The 18,173-nt window shown below is 43.1% G+C and overlaps 1 protein-coding gene across 1 annotated transcript in view; it reads left to right on the top strand.

Annotated features, from left to right (window-relative positions):
• cdh13 (cadherin 13, H-cadherin (heart)) overlaps window positions 1-18,173 on the top strand; it is a 289,694-nt gene that overhangs the window by 113,098 nt on the left and 158,423 nt on the right. Inside the window, exons 4-6 of the mRNA XM_056415719.1 lie at window positions 1,548-1,661; window positions 15,119-15,124; window positions 15,724-15,876. Coding sequence (XP_056271694.1) covers window positions 1,548-1,661; window positions 15,119-15,124; window positions 15,724-15,876 — 273 coding nt within the window. The remainder of the gene's footprint in view (window positions 1-1,547; window positions 1,662-15,118; window positions 15,125-15,723; window positions 15,877-18,173) is intronic.

Raw genomic sequence — 18,173 nt, 5'->3', positions numbered from 1 at the left:
AGCATCCACTCACCTGTAGCAGTGCTTCTTAGTTTGTTTTGTTCCTATTTTTTCAAAGAATTAATTTGTTTTTCAAGCAGTTCCTAATTTGCAGCAGGAGTTTTGTGCAGATACGATCCATAGAGATGCTTCAACCATGAGTCCCATCACACTGCACTTACTAGAGAAAGAATAAATGGAACTTTTACTTCCGGGACCAGGAGCGTCCAAAATAAAATGTGGAGAACAATAAAAGATGTGAAATATAGATTTTGGTTGTTTGGGTTGGAAGTTTCTTAAAGTGAGCATATATGTCCAGTGTGCTTTAGCACAAACACAAACACGGCATGCCATTTGATTTCAGTCTGAGGGTGATCAATACATCAATAATAACTAATATAATGCTCTTGTGTTGTGATGATCTACAATGAACCTTGTGATACTAGTGAGGAGTTCCCTGCTGAGTGTAAACATAACACTCTATTACTGTGGGTGTTTTATTGAGTATATGCATTAGAAGAAAAGTCACTATTTATTATTAGTATAATTATACTAATACAAAGTGATATTAATGATTGCCATCTTTGTAAGATACTCTTTACTTGACAAAAGACATCCCTAAACATGCATACCATAGTGTGCCCTGTTCTGGTTTTTGTGCTTTGGTTGTTGTGGTTGTTGGTACTTGTGGTAGCTGGTGGCAGATTGGCTCTCTTTGGCTGCAACTTTCTTCTAACTTTGGGAGATCAGGAGTAGTAGTAAGTCGTGAAAGACCTCAATAGAGCAGAGCCGAGGGCAATGGAACCAAATGTACAGAATGCGAGGCAAAATATATTAATTTTGTATTGATATTCATGTTAATGATAATTCATGTGTCTAGTAAACCATGCACATGTCTGACGCACACATCTGTGTGTGTATTGATGGACAACACAACACCAGCTCATAGTTTCAGTGACGGACTTTATTTCCGTCCCCATCCAAGCGGAGGGGCCTGAGGTGTATCAGTGATCTCAAAGTGAAGACGAATGGGCGAAATCTCTCGCAATGTTATACAGTAACAAGCACGTCTGTGTTGGCTACAGCAGGAAGGTGGAGGATGAAATTATACTACACTACTGTGATCTCAAGAGCTAACATAACATTTATGATTGGCTCCAACTGCTCTGCCAAAACCCGGCTGTCTGTCATTCCTTCAGTCTTGATTTAATGTTTTCTTCCTCTTCTATTCCTTGTCCTTATTAATCAAACACGCTGAATAAATCAAACACAATCGTTGTATTCCTTATTATATAGTACCTACCGCTCTGCCACAAACAATTTTGAATCGCTTTGCCTTGGAATTGTTTAAACATTTCTAAATGCATACTTTACTGCCTGATGTGTGTGAGTGTGTGTGAGTGTCTGTCTGTGTGTGTGTGTGTGCGTGTGTGTGTGCGCGCGCCTTGGATGAGGGTGATGGCGAACTAGATGTGAACAATTCATTTTGGAAAGTGTTCAGGACCCCTCCAGAATGTGACGTGCCATTTCAAAGTGTAACACGTGTGTGTCTCTGCTTTGTGTTCCAGGACATCCTGGGTGTTGGCCAGACGCTGCCGTTCAGATCAAAGAGATCCCTTCTGATCCCCCCGATGATCGTAACTGAGAACCAGAGAGCTCCCTTCCCCAGGAAAATTGGCAGGGTAAGAAACACATGGTCCTATCATAAAGAACTATGATGACAAAAGAAGAACAAAACAAAAAAACATGGACAACTCTCCAGGAGAGAGAACATTGCCCAAGGTATTTAAGACTGGATGTGTACATTATGTAACACTTTAGAACATATCCGTGTTATGGTCTGTTTGGTTGTTTTTTGCTACATTTTCCAAATGGTCTTTTCCATCCCCACAAAAGACAGGTATGATGTTCTGCTGCACATGTTAGACAACTCCTTAGAGAGTGAGCGTGGAAATCTAAAGACGGTGAGAGGAACAAAAGAGAAAAGAAGTTCTTTCATTGCGATGTTATATTTAATGACAGATGAGCTTCAAGTGGATCCCTCCAGTGATCATGGAATCGGATGCTTTAGAACTAATCTTTTATTTGACTGATCTTCTCTTCACATAGTCTATTTTAATTGTTTGACAGAAACACGTTATATTCCAGATATAGAAGCCTTTTCTTCCTCATTATATCCCATCATGTATTTTCGGGAGCTCATAATAATTTACTTAAATGAGTTTTAGCCGAGTGGGATTCAAGCAGAGTTTCTATCTCTTCATCACACCATGTAGTTATCCTGATGAGATGAAAACCCACGAAGGGCCAACACTGAACATGTTAGCTTAAAGAGTTCATATCATATCAAACTGATTTTAAAAACACCGGAATATTTCCATCAGAGCTGTTTGTGCCCCTCTCACTCAGCGAGCTTCAGTCCAACTCCATTATCTAATCTACGTTTATCCCGTCTGCCAGTCTGTCAAAGGCCTGACGCTGCAGAGCTCCTCCTCAGCTAAATGTTCAGTTACATCATCGCCGAGCACTCATCTCCTGCTCTTCATCTCCATGTGACAGTGGCTGACTGGCTGTCCCTGATCACAGTGCATGTCACTGACTGGGCTCATGACCAGGCTCAAGAAAAGACAGCAATAACTTGTTGTTGTTGTTGAGTGTTGATGTTTGCTATCCCCACCAGAGATCAATAAGGTGTATGTAATAACGCCGATCCCAGCGGTCCTTCTGTGTGGAGGTGGCATGTTCTCCCCGTGGCAGCGTGGGTTCCCTGCGGGTTCTCCGGCTTCCTCCCAAGGAAACATGCAGCGTAGGTTAACTGGAGTCTCTAACTTGCCGGTCGATGTGAGCGTGTATGGCGTCTCTTTACCGGTCCTGGGTGGACTTTGCCTTCGCCCAATGTCAGCGGGGATCGGCGGTTCGGATAATGGAACATTATTACATTTGGTGCACTAACATATAGTGTAGAAAGCTAAGATTACCGATCATCCGATCACAGTCATTCCTTGTGAATGACTTTTTCATGTCTGCTTTTAATATGTTATTATTATGTCAACTCCCTAAGTCATGCAGGTAACTCGAACATTTAGTGAATACAGTGTGTGAGAGAGAAGAGTAGTGTGTGTTTGCCTCCACTCAAAAAAAAAATTATTGAAGCGTTTGCATTAAAGTTCATACTTATTTCCAGATTTTTAGATCAGGGAAATCAAGCAAGCTCCGTTTTCTCTCAGTATTTATTTCAGAAATAAGATGACCTTTTCTTTCAAAAACATATTCTGTTACGAGTTATTTTTGTACAAAACACTACAATCCGAGCTCAATATTATTTATAATAATAAAACAATCCAGAAATTCTCTCCTGCACTAAAACAAAGCAGGTGGTGTCATGAGAGTGGATGTCATGATAAGCCATGCACTCATCCTGTGGCTTCATTGTACGCTTTAATGATTTCTGGAGCTAAAAAAGGACCATGCTAAATGTAACCCTCAATAATCACTAGATCATACAGCTGATGTCAGTTTTTTGCTTCTACATTCACTGGTTTATTCTACTGTGATGATTAAACGCTGTGGAAGCTTTCGTTATTAACCCCTTACAAGGATAAGACGACATCTCATCAGTTACACGTACATTTGACGTTGCTGCTGTTTGTCTTGGTTTATATTAAATTCCTCCAATGCATTTTATTAGTATTCAGGTTGTTGCAATGGAGACCTCAGTGTCACCTGCACGACTGACTTACATTATCACATTTAATACAATTTACTGCAGTTTTCCTCTTATATATGTAAAGTGGGGGTTGGAGCCGCAGTGGAAGTGCATATTTCTCTTGTTTAACTACATCTACTGCGAGTGTTGTGTACATTACATGGTTATAGCTCATCAAGGGGGATGTTTGGAATTCATGTTCAGTAATATTGGATTATTTGTAAAACGCACAACAAAAAGTTGCTAAAACTAATCTTTTTTCATGAGGTTGAGAGAAACTTGATTGTAGGCAGATTTTCATTATGTTTTTTGGCAACGAACTCGAGATAATATTGCAGGTTTAATAAAAGGAGCCGTCAATTAATGCTTCAGCTCATTAATACTTCACAATAAACCTGTCAGATTAATTGATCCAATGCCTCATGCTGCTACAGCTCTTTTTTCCTTCTCTGTGGGGCCTTTTCCAAGCAATTTTGAAACTGAATCAGCAAAACAAGCCAATCCTGAAACACAACGCAATTAGTTTGTTCCTCGTTTAAGTTGTGAAGAGGTCTCCTGTTATAAATCATTAGGGCCATGTCATATAAAAACCTCCAATCACTGAAGTATAGATGATGTGTCTTGCCTAATAAATATTTTACAGCAGTCAAATACAATCTGGATGTTGTTGTCACTTTTTAGCCCTCAATCTTCTCATGATTTTAGGCTTAATCGGTGTCACCCCAGACACCCAGTACACTCGAAGAAGACTCACACCATGGATTCATTTTAAAATCAGTTTAATGTTCAGTTTTAATTCAGTTTATTTTGTATATTCCGATATCACACATTACAAATTTGCTTTTGGAGGACTTTACACTCTGTACACATCTGACATCCCTGTAAAAAAATAGAAAAGAAAAAGAAAATCTGCCTCCAATCAAGTTTCTCTCAGCCCCCATAAAAAAAGATTAGTTTTAGCAACTTTTTGTTGTGCGTTTTACAAATAATCCAATATTACTGAACGTGAGTTCCAAACATCCCCCTTGATGAGCTATAACCATGTAATGTACACAACACTCGCAGTAGATGTAGTTAAACTCTATAAATCTGCACTTCCGCTGCGGCTCCAACCCCCACCGCTGGATCATGTGATGTAATGAATTCAACCCGTAACGTTGTAATGGCCTTACATTTTTAAGATGCAACATAAGGTAAAACGTTCTTTTTGTGAAAACGGGGGTTACAAGCAGGATATAAGGGGCATATTGCAGTGTGTGTTTGGACCAAAGGGGACAACACTGTGCAGATGATTATCTGTGAAATCTGTTCCAACAACATTAATTGGTCGTGTTGTTTCCTTGGTGGCATCTAGATGTAGGTACAATGTGGAACACTAATACTGCGTGTCCAATTAACACAGCGGGCATTGTCCGGTTATAGATGGCCCTGTTGAAGGAGCTACTTATAAAAATTAATCACACATTTTTTGTTGTTGTTCCACCTAGTAGTTTTTGTTTGTTGCCAGCCTGATGCTGTGATGCATGTCTTTTTGTAAAGAGTGTGCAGGGAACAAAAGAACCACACGACGAGCACAGACTCAGTAACTTTCTCCACTTCTCAGCCAAGTAATAAACTCGTAGCAAAGGCATAACTAACATTCTAACAGACTGTTTTCAAGTTTTTAAAGATCCCATTACATCAAGTAATACCTTTTTAATCTTTCATGAATAGAGGATGAAAAGCTTATGTGCCACATGCAAAGCAATGTTATATTAATATATGAGTTTGGGAAATATCAGGAAATCTGGATATAACTACAATTACTTTTTGTGCAGACTGTTTGTTTTGCATTACTGCTAGGAATTCAAATAACATATGAAACTGGGTAATTATTTTGGGATGAAATGCCAGAAAAAAGCCAAATGTTTCGTTATGAATGGAAATCTGGTATGTCGAATGTGAGGAGAATTAAATACATTGGGCGGATTAAATAAAATACATGGACCAACATTCAGAGTATTAATATAGCGGCAGACCACTCTGATCTATGTACAGACATCGTGGAGTAGTTCTCCCTCAACACCAGGAGGAAGTCACTCGCCCTCTGTGTGTGTCGTTATCCGAGCTTCTCTTTGTTTTCGCGACATGCCCGGCCGTGCGTGCTTTAGTGCACGTTTGTGCCGCCGCTCTGCGCTGCTCTTATCCGGCGGTACAGACGATAACCCCGTCACAACCCACGCCGTCGCCGCAGCAGCTCAGCACCACCCTTCGGTTTTCCCTCAGGTAAACGGCGTCACCTCTGTCGACCCTGTTGCTGTCATTTGCGCCGTTAGCGCTGTTGGCGCTGTTCGCACCGTCAGCTGCGAGCCACTCATCGCCATGTGCAGGCAATCGATTTCAAAATGTCAAATTTAGACACAGTTTCTAGATGAAGACAAAAGTGGAGACAAACCTCTTATTCTCAGTTTACCTCAATCAAACTCACAAGAGAAAATCTCAGTTTTGTATGTTTTTTTTCAAATGTTATGCCAAATTGTCAGAGTTTGAGGCTCGAGCCATGTCCTGCATGATTCTCCAAAGCAGGCTGCTTTATTGCAAGGCTTTATTTATTGCTTTGTCACTGAAGAAGGATTTAACTTTTCCAGCTCAACTCCTGTTGAGCAGGTGGGACGCAGTTTATTATTTATGTGGCAGATAATGAATTATGTGTGTGTGTCATTACATAACATATGACCCTCTCCAATAGCTCTTCAGTTAACTTTCCTCTCCACAGAAACTGACCTTTTTCTGGGGAGAGGTCTGTGTAGCATCCCGTCACCTGACTCGTACAACCTTACATGTTGCCCCTTGTGCGCTCTATATTCATCTTATCCTGCGTTACGAGGCTTTGATGTATCTCTACTCTTCAAGCAGCTGTGTTCTAGATAAGCCGGGCACTACACAATCAACCACCTCTCTCAATGCCTGCACAGAATAACATTAAAAAAGATATTCCATACTGAGCCCTGCACATAATAGATACTTGTACCCTGTAGAGTAGAGCCCAGTGTAGATCCCGGGGTTCACAGTCCCTGTGAAGTGACACGAAGGCCTGCAGATACCAGGTTGGTAGCGAGTGTGCGTGAGTCAGAACATTAGTCGATGTCTTTGGGGGTCAAACGTATGGTCCATGGGGGTCTGTGCAGATTTCTGAACTGCAGGGGTGGCCCACAACGTATCTCTAAATATATTCATACGAGTAAAAACACATGGCCTGAATTATTTCTTTCTCATTGTGGCCCGCTCTTCTCTACAATTTGTATTTTCTCCACTTCCAAGAAGCCACTTTAATTCATCCTCTCATCCCGGTATCCCTCCAATCTTCTCCCTTTACTTTGCATGAGAGGACAGGTCAATGTGGGCTATTTTACCCAATAGAGGCTATACGTCGGCGACTTGGCAACATTGATTTTCCACACCGAGCTTCTTGGTAACCAACCATTTCCATATGGCAGCCATTCATTCGCCTACTCCCTCCTCTCTGAGAGATAACCAGTAGGAAGCAGGGGAGAGGTGAGATTGCGAGGGCTGGGTTTAACATGTAAGTGTGTGTGTGTGCCGCAGGGGTGAGGGTGGGCTCAGCTGTCAGCGGGGCTCACAGGGGAAGAGGAAGAACCTCGTTCTTTATGTCACACCTCCTGCCAGCTGTGGAATTGTTTTGATACAGAGGTCTCTCCACCGCCCTCCCACGGGGGCCCACAAACAGCTCACAACAACTCACACAGCAGCTGGAGCATGCAATGGTATTGATATGCTTAATATGTTCTCTTCGTGTACAGCACGCCAGTCACTGCTGATCATTATGCTGCTCGAGTATTCAGGAGGCTACATCAATCATGGCTCAAGTAAAATGAGAAGCTACATCTCAAGGAGCTGTCCTTTCAATTCATTTAAATTCAAGTAGTGCCAACGTTTGAGGAAAAGGAATAGTGAAACGTCACGTACATGAGTGTTCCTCAAAGCTGGTTGGCTCATGTCTGGTATGTGAGCCAGGTCTTTCTCAAGGGGAGATAGGAGGTTGAGTCACCTCCGTGGTCAGGGTTTAACAATGTGTTGTCCTCGGGACCATTCAGTGACTATAGGTCATGTATTGGATCAGTCCGCCCGTACCATCTGGACTCAGAGGAGGAGATGCCGTGTCTTAAGATGGCCCAGCATTCATTCCACTAAGCTCACTGGGATCTTAAGCTGAGCACGCTGTTCAGGCGTCTTCAGGGTTCCTCGTTCTGAAGCCCACGCGCCATTTAGCCAAGCGCACTAGACACTTCCTCTAGTTGTTCCTGCTGATACGACAGAGCGTCGCTAGTGCTCAACTCTACGCCGACAGCCAGGCATTAGCTTACATTGTCAAACCTGAAATTGTTGTTGCACTGACCTTATATATTGAGTAATTAAGATATCATGCAGTATAATGAAAATGTTGCATTTATCCATGGTTAGTGAACATTTTACTCCCAGAGTGTAACACCCGGTTCTGTTTCTCCTGTGTTCCGTGTCTCCTATGTTCCGTGTCTCCTCTATGTCTCCTATGTCTCCTATGTCTCCTATGTCTCCTCTGTGTCTTCTCTGTCTTAATTGTTTAATTCCCTGCACCTGCCCTCAGCCACTCTTGTCTCGTTACTGTCTGATGTCGTACACCTGTTTCCCCCCCTATATATTGTGTCAGTCTTTCCCTTGTCTGCTGGCGGATTGTCGTCTCTAGTTCCGTGTCTTTTTCCCGTCGTCCTGTCTGTCGTATCTGATCCTGCCTGCCCTGACCGACGATCCTCTGCCTGCCCCTTTTGGACCTTGTTTTTTTGTAAACTGTTTTGCCTCATTAAAGAGTGCTTTTTTTGTTATTTATATTGCGTCCAGCCTGTCTCTCTGCGCCCGAGCCTCACCCCATCACAAAGACCTGACACAGAGTCAAACAACAACTTTATTTGTTTTACCATTGTCTCTAAGACAGATGCCTGTTGCCCCTCTGGTTCGGGTTTTTAAAAACTACCAATACGATAACTATAACTACTAATGCAACAGATAATACATAGGTATTTATTCTGGGGTGCCGGTTTTGCGTTTCACTGTCGCTATTTTGTATTTGTATGCTAAGTGTCACTGTTGGCAACCAAAGAGCAATACTTGTTGAAGGATGTTTTTGAAAAAGCAATAATCCTCTTGGTTGTTTTCTACGGTCTCTTTGCACATTGTGAGTCACACAGGTCAAAATCAGCTCTCGACCCAGAGCTGTTCCTGGAGGTCCTTTGTACCTCAAATCCATCAATAAAATATCCACCTTGTCCACCAGTGCCGATACAAGCTTGTGTCCACCTGAGTTTATTACGGCGGTCAGTCGGCTCTGACAATGTGTGTAGAAAATGATGAAAGAAAAACTGTATTAGTTATCTTTGTATAAAATTTAATATTGTACTTCTGACAACAAAGTGTCCGTGTTCTTTGATCCCTGTTTGGCTCGTCTAATGACGAGCTGTCAGCGGGACCGTTTCCCCTTCATCTCATTTCACCAGGTTTCAAATTGCAATCCTCCCAATGTCACGTAAACTAAGCGTCTATTAAATATGGTGGCAGGCCAATCACAGGTGATGACCAAAGTCTGATGGTCTGACAGACGGCTGTCAGCCCATATTTATGTGATGAATATATTTGTGGTTGTTGACGTTTTGGGCGCGAATGCACAGTACAAGTTAGATTCCAGTCTTTGAAGTGAAAGTGAACTGCAGTCCACCAGATCAGGGGTCACTTTGGACTCGGGGACGGCGGTGTCTCCTCACAGGGAGGCGGTTTTAACCCCTGAGATCTTTCTCTCGGAGGTTTGCATGTTGGGTGTTCCAGTAAACGCTCAACAGAAATGGAGGTGAGAACATTTAGATTCTGATCCTTATTGGATATTTGGTTGTCAATGTGTGTTAGCCGTGTGAAGGACTGCTGGCCCACCGGTCATCAACCCACTCACTCATTAGTCAGTCAAATGATAAAACTCTTTCAGACACTCTTCTGGTCATTTTCTCTGCTCCGTTAATTACGTCATTGCTGACGGACCATCCGTAATAAATGGCCTCTCAGTGACTGCCGAGTAGGCTTATGTCAACTGATTTCATCTCTTCATTGGCTGTTTGCTGATTTAATTATTCATCAACTCTTCATTCAATTCATTCAAAAAATATGAACTAAAATTCACTAATTGGACCAGGCAAGCCTCAAATACCTTCTGAACAACGCATGCAGCCCCATTAAATAACAGATGTATCTCAAAACACGACAATTGGTAAAGCAAGCGGAACTTTCCGCGCTGCAGTGGAGCCGTCAGGTATTCACCCCGCGTCACCACAACGTGTCTGACTGACGGGACAGCTGCAATAACGTTGTTGCAGAGAGGAATGAGGGCCACGTCGAGCTGATGTCGTGAGGCCAAGAGACACGGCGGCACCTTTGTTTCACGGTTTCAATTCCAAGTGCATTCTGACTTCCTCTGTCTGTCTGTCCCTCCTCTTGTCTTGCTGTCCTCTTCCTTTGTCTGTCCATCTCCCTCCTCTTGTCTTGCTGCTCTCTACCTGGTCTGTCAACTTTATTTGTCTCCCCTCATAACTATGTTTCTGTTATGTATTTTCTCCTCTCTCCGCCATCTGTCTCGTTTTCTTGCTCCTCCTCTCACTGAGTCGTCCAGTCAGTCTCAGGGATCGAAGCTTCCAAGCAGGAACGGTGCGATTTGTGTTGTGAGATGTTACTCCATTAAAAAGCAGGGAGCCTGGGGAGCTCGTCATTTAGTCTAATTGATTCTCTTAATTGTCTTGTTCCTGCCTTTTTTAACTGTCTGTCTTTCAGCATGTTAATTATGCCCGTCCAGACATAAATGCCCATTCATGCCTGGACCCCCGAACACATGGAACAGATGTCAAATCCATTTTGATGAGGGGAGCCGAAAAAAACCCAAGCAGAAACAATAAAGAAAACACATAACTTCCAGACATGACGTGAGCTTCAGCCAGACTGAGTGATTGCTCATCCTGCTGCCTGAAGAAGCTAACAGGGCATCCGTAGCCGTTCTCCGTGGCTGAAGACATTACATTCATCCTCATTATTCTCCCTTTGATTATTTGACGATGTCCTTTGTTTGTTTTATTTTGTCTTGTGGTCTTCTGGGGTTTTTAACTAGTGCCTTTGTTCGCTAAAATATCTTGAAATATCCTTTTTACATTCCTCAAAGTAGTAATTTGAAAGATTTTCATTCAAATACATGTCTGTTAAGTTACTATCAGTCACTGCACAAGGTCACATGGTGGTAAACCTCTGGGGAAAGCTTTTGCTTGTCCACTGTTACAAAGTGGGGACATTCCCAATCACAAATCACACCTGCAACTACTGCATATCATCAAAGGTGCTACCAACACGTTTGATAGATTGTCACTTTAACCCTTGTGTTACCTTCGGGTCAATTTGACCCGATTCAATGTTTCACCCTCCTGTCGCCTTCGGGTCAATATGACCCGATTCAATGTTTAACCCTCCTGTTACCTTTATATTTACTAACATATTTTACCCTTGAGGTCAATACGACCCCAGCTATTAAATTCTCCAGAAAATTATTAGAATTAATATTGTTTTCCAAGTTTAAGTGTGAGGTACTTTATGTTTGTTTGTTGACTCCCGAAAGAACACCGACATTAAACATTGAATCGGGTCAAATTGACCCGAAGGCGACAGGAGGGTTAAATATTGAATCGGGTCAAAATGACCCGAAGGCAACACAAGGGTTAAAGGTGACGCATTATGGATCCACACACTGTGACCAGAAGACGTGAGGCAACAAGCCATTCAGACTTGGCTCCCCATGTCACATGCAGACACGCATGCCCCTGCGATTGCAAAGGTTCGTAAATCGTAATAAGCCAATCAAAGCTGACTCGGTGACTTCAAGTATGTTCATGCAGGAATAGAACAGTATTCCGGTAAAACCGTTTATATGAGCCTGGAAATGAGCATTGAAAGACGAACACACATCAGGAGGCAAGGACAAGCTGGATGGTGAATTAAAGCTTCTTTTCAAAGCAGCAGTCCCCGCTGACCCTCTTATCACAGTCTAGCTGCTTAATGACACTCCTCTCTTCCGGCGTTTTCAGCCAGGGTCCCTCTTGATTGTTGGCCCCTCTCAGGCTTTGTGTGATTGGCTCAGGATAATGATCAGGCCCATCAATCAAAGCTAGTTAATTAGTGCTATTGCTTTCCTATCGTCCCGTGCTGAGGACTCGGTCAGCTCTACCCATCCTGGCCTTTTCACCTCGCCTTGTCCCTCTCAATCAGGCATGCTTGTACACACACACACACACGCACACCCACACACACGCACACACACAGCCAGGGTCAGGCCCGGTCCCAGGAGTGCTTGCGTTGCCAGTGATTGTCATTAACAGCTGGCTGTATGACCTTGATGGGCACAACAGAAGTGCCACTCTCTCTCTCTTTCTCTATCTCTCTCTCTCTCTTTCTCTATCTCTCTCTCTCTATTTCTCTCTCTCTCTTTCTCTATATCTCTCTCTCTATTTCTCTCTCTATCTATCTCTCTCTCTCTTTCCTCTCTCTTTCTCTATATCTCTTTCTCTATATCTCTCTCTATCTCTCTCTCTCTCTCTCTATCTCTCACAATACCACACACTGAAGTTGAAGTCCTCGCTCGTTTCCCCTCAAAAACAGAAGGACATGTGTGTGTGTGTGTGTGTGTGTTTATCTAGGGTGTGTGTGTGTGTGTAGACAGGACTAACGGTCTAATTAATCGGTGTAATGATGTTTTCTTTGGCCCACTTTACCCTTTCGCTGTAATTTTGTACACAAACATACATGCATACAAAACGAGTTGCAGAGCAAGTTTTCTGAGAAGACGTGTGCCTGTACTTGTACATGTCTGTGTTGCGACTCGACAGGTATTTGTTTGTTGGGGCCTCGCAACACCTGACAGGAGCGCAAACAACAGGAGATGCTATCAAGCTCAAATGCGCACACTTCTACACACACAAAGGTGCCGATGCATTGTTTTGGTGCTCATTGGCTCTGCGTGCTCAGAGGTGTTTGGTGTTGCGGAGCTGCGCCACACCTCCTGTCATCCTTCCCTCAGCATCACGAGCGCCGCAGCCTTTCATGTCTGCTTGGCTGGTCATGAGAGCTGATGGAAAGAGGTGAGATTCCCCCACCAGTCCTCCCACACAGAAGGAGACTCAGCGGAGACAAAGCCACTGGGTACACGGTTCTTTGCCAGAATGTGTTCGTGAGTGTGTGTGTGTGTGTGTGTGTGTGTGGTGTGTGCAGGGCAGATTATCTCCCTCCCCCCCACAGAGACATCTCCGAAACACAAAACTTCTCCTGACACTTCAGTTCCTCTTCAGCTGAAGTGACTGTCTTTATCAGCGATCGCTCCCTCTCTGGCACTCTCTACTTCCTCCTCACTCTTTTTCTCATCCCCCCCCCATTCCTCACCACCACACACACACACACACGTGCACTTCTGTTCTTGTTCTTCCCATTAATGTACACCTCCCCTCCACATCCATCCAAGGTTGACGCAGAACCATCCATGAATAACACTAATGTTGCGCCTCATTCTTGTTTTTCCTTCCTTCTTCTGACCCAGTGTGTCTCTCATTAGGTGTTGCCTGCCACTGATTACTGCTCAGACATGTGTGTCCTGGTAGCTACAGCATGTCGGTGTGTGTGTGTATTTAGCACGTCTATTTATGTCATCACATGGATAGAAAGACGTGGAATCTACTGTACGATGAAGTGGTTTGAACGCATAAGAGAAAGTGCCCTTGATAAGACTTAATTACAAGGAAAAGAAGCAGGCTGGGAAAGACAGAGGAGGGTGGGAAGTGAAATAGGGGAAGGAGGAAGATAAACCGAGAGAGGATGGAAGAGAAGGATATTTTCAGTGTATGAGAATCATCCACAAACGAGTGCTTTCGCTGCACTGTTAACTCATCTCACTCTCATCGTTCGGCACGACAAACAAACAGAGCGGCGGCAGAGGCCACCAGAGGATCAGTACAGAGGAGTGGAACACGATGAATGCAGGATGAGATATGGACGCTTAGCCGCAGAGCAAGGATGGACATATTGGAGAAAGTAAGGCGTGGCGGAAGAAGGAGCCGAGAGCGAGAAGGAACGGAGGGGGGGGGGGGGGATGAAGCGGGACACGAGATAAATGGCACAGAGCTCCGTCTGGCAACGGGGTTGTAACGCTGCTGCAGTTTTCATCTCCCATGCTCTTTCAAGTGGGGAGCATAACGGCCGTCATTTCAGATGCCACTCCGAGGACGCGTGCTCTCATTAAAGGTGACCTCATGGCAGCCGTGTGATCACGAGGCGCAGTGCGGGGGAACCGCTTGCATCCTTTTGCACACAGCGACAGTGCCGAGGCCCAGGAGGAGTCACGGCGGCGACCACCCCGGGTCTGTGCATGTGGGCTTTCAGTATTTAGTCGGTGGCTCGGCGGCGTCACCTCAGCAAGATCACAAGGTTAAAGGGCTGACTTTCAAGTTGTAATGCGAGGCTGGTCACATCCAACCGTACGTGGAGCTTTATCAAAATATGTTCATGTATCGGTTATGATCCTCATGACAGTTGAGATTTTATTTCCAGCTCAAAGCACTGTGCTCAAGAGTAAGATGAGAACAATGACCCCACTGTCACGTCTGTTCAGACGATGTGGAGTTGAAGTCGGCCACCAGACATCTCAGCAGCCGGCTTGGCCCTCGTCAACGTCGTCCAGCTCAGTACCGCCACTATTTGGAAGGATTAAACAAACAATGTATGAATTCAGTGGGCTTTGAAGGTGATTTTAGGCATTTCTTTTGTACCTTCTGACAGAATCAAGCCACTTGTTGTCCTCTTGTGTACAGTCTTTATGCGAAACTGAGCAAAGCGTCCTCTGGGTCCGCTTCCTTGTTTACTGGGCAGACATTAGAGAAGTATTCATCCCCTCATTTAACTCTCAGCAAGGACGTTAGACGGAAAATATATATTCAGAAAATCAATCTTTCTTTACAGCGTGCATATTGTGTTGTTCTGATCCACTCAATCCCCACGTTGAGTGCTGTGCATGCTGACTCACTGGAATATTTAACTAGGGCACTTTCAGAATGTGAAAAATACCTAATATATGTCTTATACCTCATACCTACACACAAATTCACTGGATAAAGTACACAACTGTGTCAGTCCACATATGACTTTTTTGCAGTCTTGGTTCATTATTCTATTATCCTCGCACATCCAGCCTGAACACAGGACCTGCAAACAGCTACAAGGTCACGGCGATCTTTTCGGTGTTTTGTTAATCTAACATACCTTTTTTTTCTGTGTTTCTTTTTCCAACCTGCGCGTTGCTGTTGCTGGGTTATCTGCGGATGCTGCTGGCCATGGCAGTCTCATGTGAGTACATCCAGCCAGAAAGTCTCCGGGTCAGATCACTCCAGTCTGAGAGAATAAGACTGTTGGCCAACTAACTTGGCAGCACTCCTCATAACAACCCACGACTGTACGAGGCGATCTCACAGTCTTTGCGACTGAATCTTCCGAAAACGCTAATCTCCATAACATTCACACTTTCTAATTTAGAAATGTATTTTTATGTATTTAACTGTTCCACTTTCGTTCTCTGCAAGTAATCCTACCGTCCATTAACTCGTGGTAACAGCAGGCCTCCGATGCTCAGGGAAATGATGGCAACTTTCTTGCCAAGTGATGAAATCAAATCAAAGTATTGTTTGATGTACATTTTTAATTGCTAGCTATCAGGGATTTGCGTCACCATTCAAGGCGCAGTAAGCTCCTTTTGCTGAAATGTGTATGAACACATTCTAATAATAAGTGTTTTCCAGTACGCTTTGCTAAAAAAAAAGAAACCAAAATAAATAAATGGAAGCAGTAATTTAGAAATTCTTTGCCTCGGGAAATAGGCTTACTCAGAATTAAATGGGAAGAGCTTGCAATTGTTCGTGTTGTTGATGTATGTGTGTGTGTGTGTGCAGGTGATTTCAACAGAGAGGTTGGGGAACCATATCTTCCGTCTGACAGGCCCCGGTGCTGACCAGGATCCCAAAGGTCTCTTCACCATTGACATCGACACAGGAGACGTGTCAGTCAGCCGCTCACTGGACCGGGAAGCCATTGAATCTTACCAGGTCTGTGTGTGTGTGTGTGTGTGTGTGTGTGAGACTTTTCTTTCGTTCTTGTGCTTATTGTGTTTGTGTCTATGTTCTTTTATCTTCTTTCTGTCCACATAGCCACTCTTTCTCTGACACATTTATTGTTTCCTTTTCGCTGAGTTCCTATTATTTCCTTTACAACTCGGTGAAGTTATTCATTGAACTGTAGTTCAAACTAAATTGCCGTTGATGAGCATATGTATAGTAGACTTGCAATTGGTAAAGAAGAGAACAGTTGGAGGTAAGTGAAAGAGCGCTTTGATTTCGACCATGCGTGTCCTGGCAGCGTTATTTGGGAACAAATGGGCTTCATATTGTGTCTGAGCTGAATTGATGCTATCAGTTAGAAGTGGGCGCTTTCCTCTGTGCTCAAAGAATATGAGCGCCTGTTTGAGGTGCCTGCTGGGTTTTGATGCCCCCAGGGTTGTCTGCCTGACGAAATCATTTCCCCTGTAACAGAAAGGGGCAGAGAAAATCTACGTTTTAAGTCAGCCGATTGATCGTATCCTGTTTTCTCAAACCAGTAGCGAGTATAATTCCATCTCTAAATACAGATGTGAGAGGAGAGAGGGGAAAACACACATTTGCCTAATGCATTTCGTCTTTCCCTGCTCTGGTATCATTGCTTCGTATTACATGCATGGCGTGAGCAGGACATTGGCTGTCAGTGGTGACGCGGTGCTTCAGGTTGTTTACAAGCACCTTTGACACGCAGTAACTGAGCATCCCTGTCTCTCATGAATTATCTGGTGAAACAGACATCAGCGGCAGTCGCCCATATTAAATGAATAATATGGTACGATTACATTGTAAAAGGAAGGATGAACCGGTCATATCCGCAGTGTTGTTTACTGTCTGTTAGAACACTCACGACATCAACACGGATTTTCGCCTCCGCGATGCCTCCAAATATCCCTAATCTCCAGCAGTAGTAGATCTGCATTTACACAAGTGTTTAGGAGTATTAATGAAATAGAAGGAGCAGGTTAACACACTACATTAACCCTTAAAGTACTGTAAAGTGCCAGGTTTGAGCCACTGGTATGAGCTGAACTTGGTAATTTAACTTAATTAAGTTATTGAATTGGAGTGTGTTGTCTTTTATTTCTAGCCATTCCGAGAGCCAAAACAACAACAGAAGTGTAAATACTGTCTGCTCCGTCATAAGCTGCAGTTGTCAGCTTCCCACCAACCGCAATAACCAAGCAGTATGTTCCGGGGGAACACCAACTTTTTTTAAATGCCCCCCCCCCCCCCCCCCCCCATGTGTGGGAACATCTTCACGGCGATGGACAGTTTTGTAAATTGTTTGCACTAACATATAATAAACAAATATCATGATGTCATACCATATTAAGTATAATAATAATAATATTATTATTATTATGATTATTATTAATAATAATAATAATATATGTTTTAAAATGTACTACTTTACTTTATCAAAGATAAACTTTGCAGAGAGACTATTAACATATTGTGCTTTGAAGATTAAGAGTTTAAAGCATTCATCTGCTCCATTTTGAAGAAATATTCAGCCTGGAATTAATTTAATTGTTTATTCATTTTTTCTTTGTTTCATCATCAAACGGCAGTAACACATATACTGCTATATACATATTCTAATCAATCACACAAGTGTTATTGTTATTATAGCCCCGGAATTAATAAAATATTCCTTGTGGCTGAGAAAATAAATCAGTTTTAGTACATGTAGGTAAACCTTCGCAATTTTTATGAAAAACCGGCTTGTTTTCACTAATAAAAGTTATCTATATGATATTCAAAGCATTCCTATAGCAACAAATAACTATCGGCTGTGTGTGTGTGTGTGTGTGTGTGTGTTGTTATCAGAGCCTCTCCCTGCTCTGTCTGCACTGTTATCTTTGTTAGCACCATTAGCTGAGAGCAGCAGGCTCAGCCCAAAGCCATTGGAGAGTCATTCTAAATGCTCTGAACGCTAAGATAGTTCAGAATAACGTGGTTCCTTAGTGATCAGTCAGGAACAGTTAGATGGAAATAACCCTGTTTATGCTCTTAAGATGGATCTTTATTTAAATCCTGTTATATGCAAGCTATGCCTCTTTTGAGCACTTGCAGTATATTCATTTTAGATTTCATGCAGATGCTTTTTTCACTGTCAGCATTTCTACTACAATTCACAAAATACATATTATAGAGACACAGACAGAAAGCACAGACCTTCAAATTAACCCCAATTATCTATTAGTGTATTCTAATACCCTCAACCTGTAGTAACAGGCTCAGGTCTT

The sequence above is a fragment of the Pseudoliparis swirei genome, chromosome 6 (genome assembly GCF_029220125.1).
Source record: "Pseudoliparis swirei isolate HS2019 ecotype Mariana Trench chromosome 6, NWPU_hadal_v1, whole genome shotgun sequence".
In the NCBI taxonomy this organism is placed as follows: Eukaryota; Metazoa; Chordata; class Actinopteri; order Perciformes; family Liparidae; genus Pseudoliparis; species Pseudoliparis swirei.
Note: the sequence above shows the minus strand (reverse complement) of the source record. Positions and strands in the feature narration are given on the sequence as shown.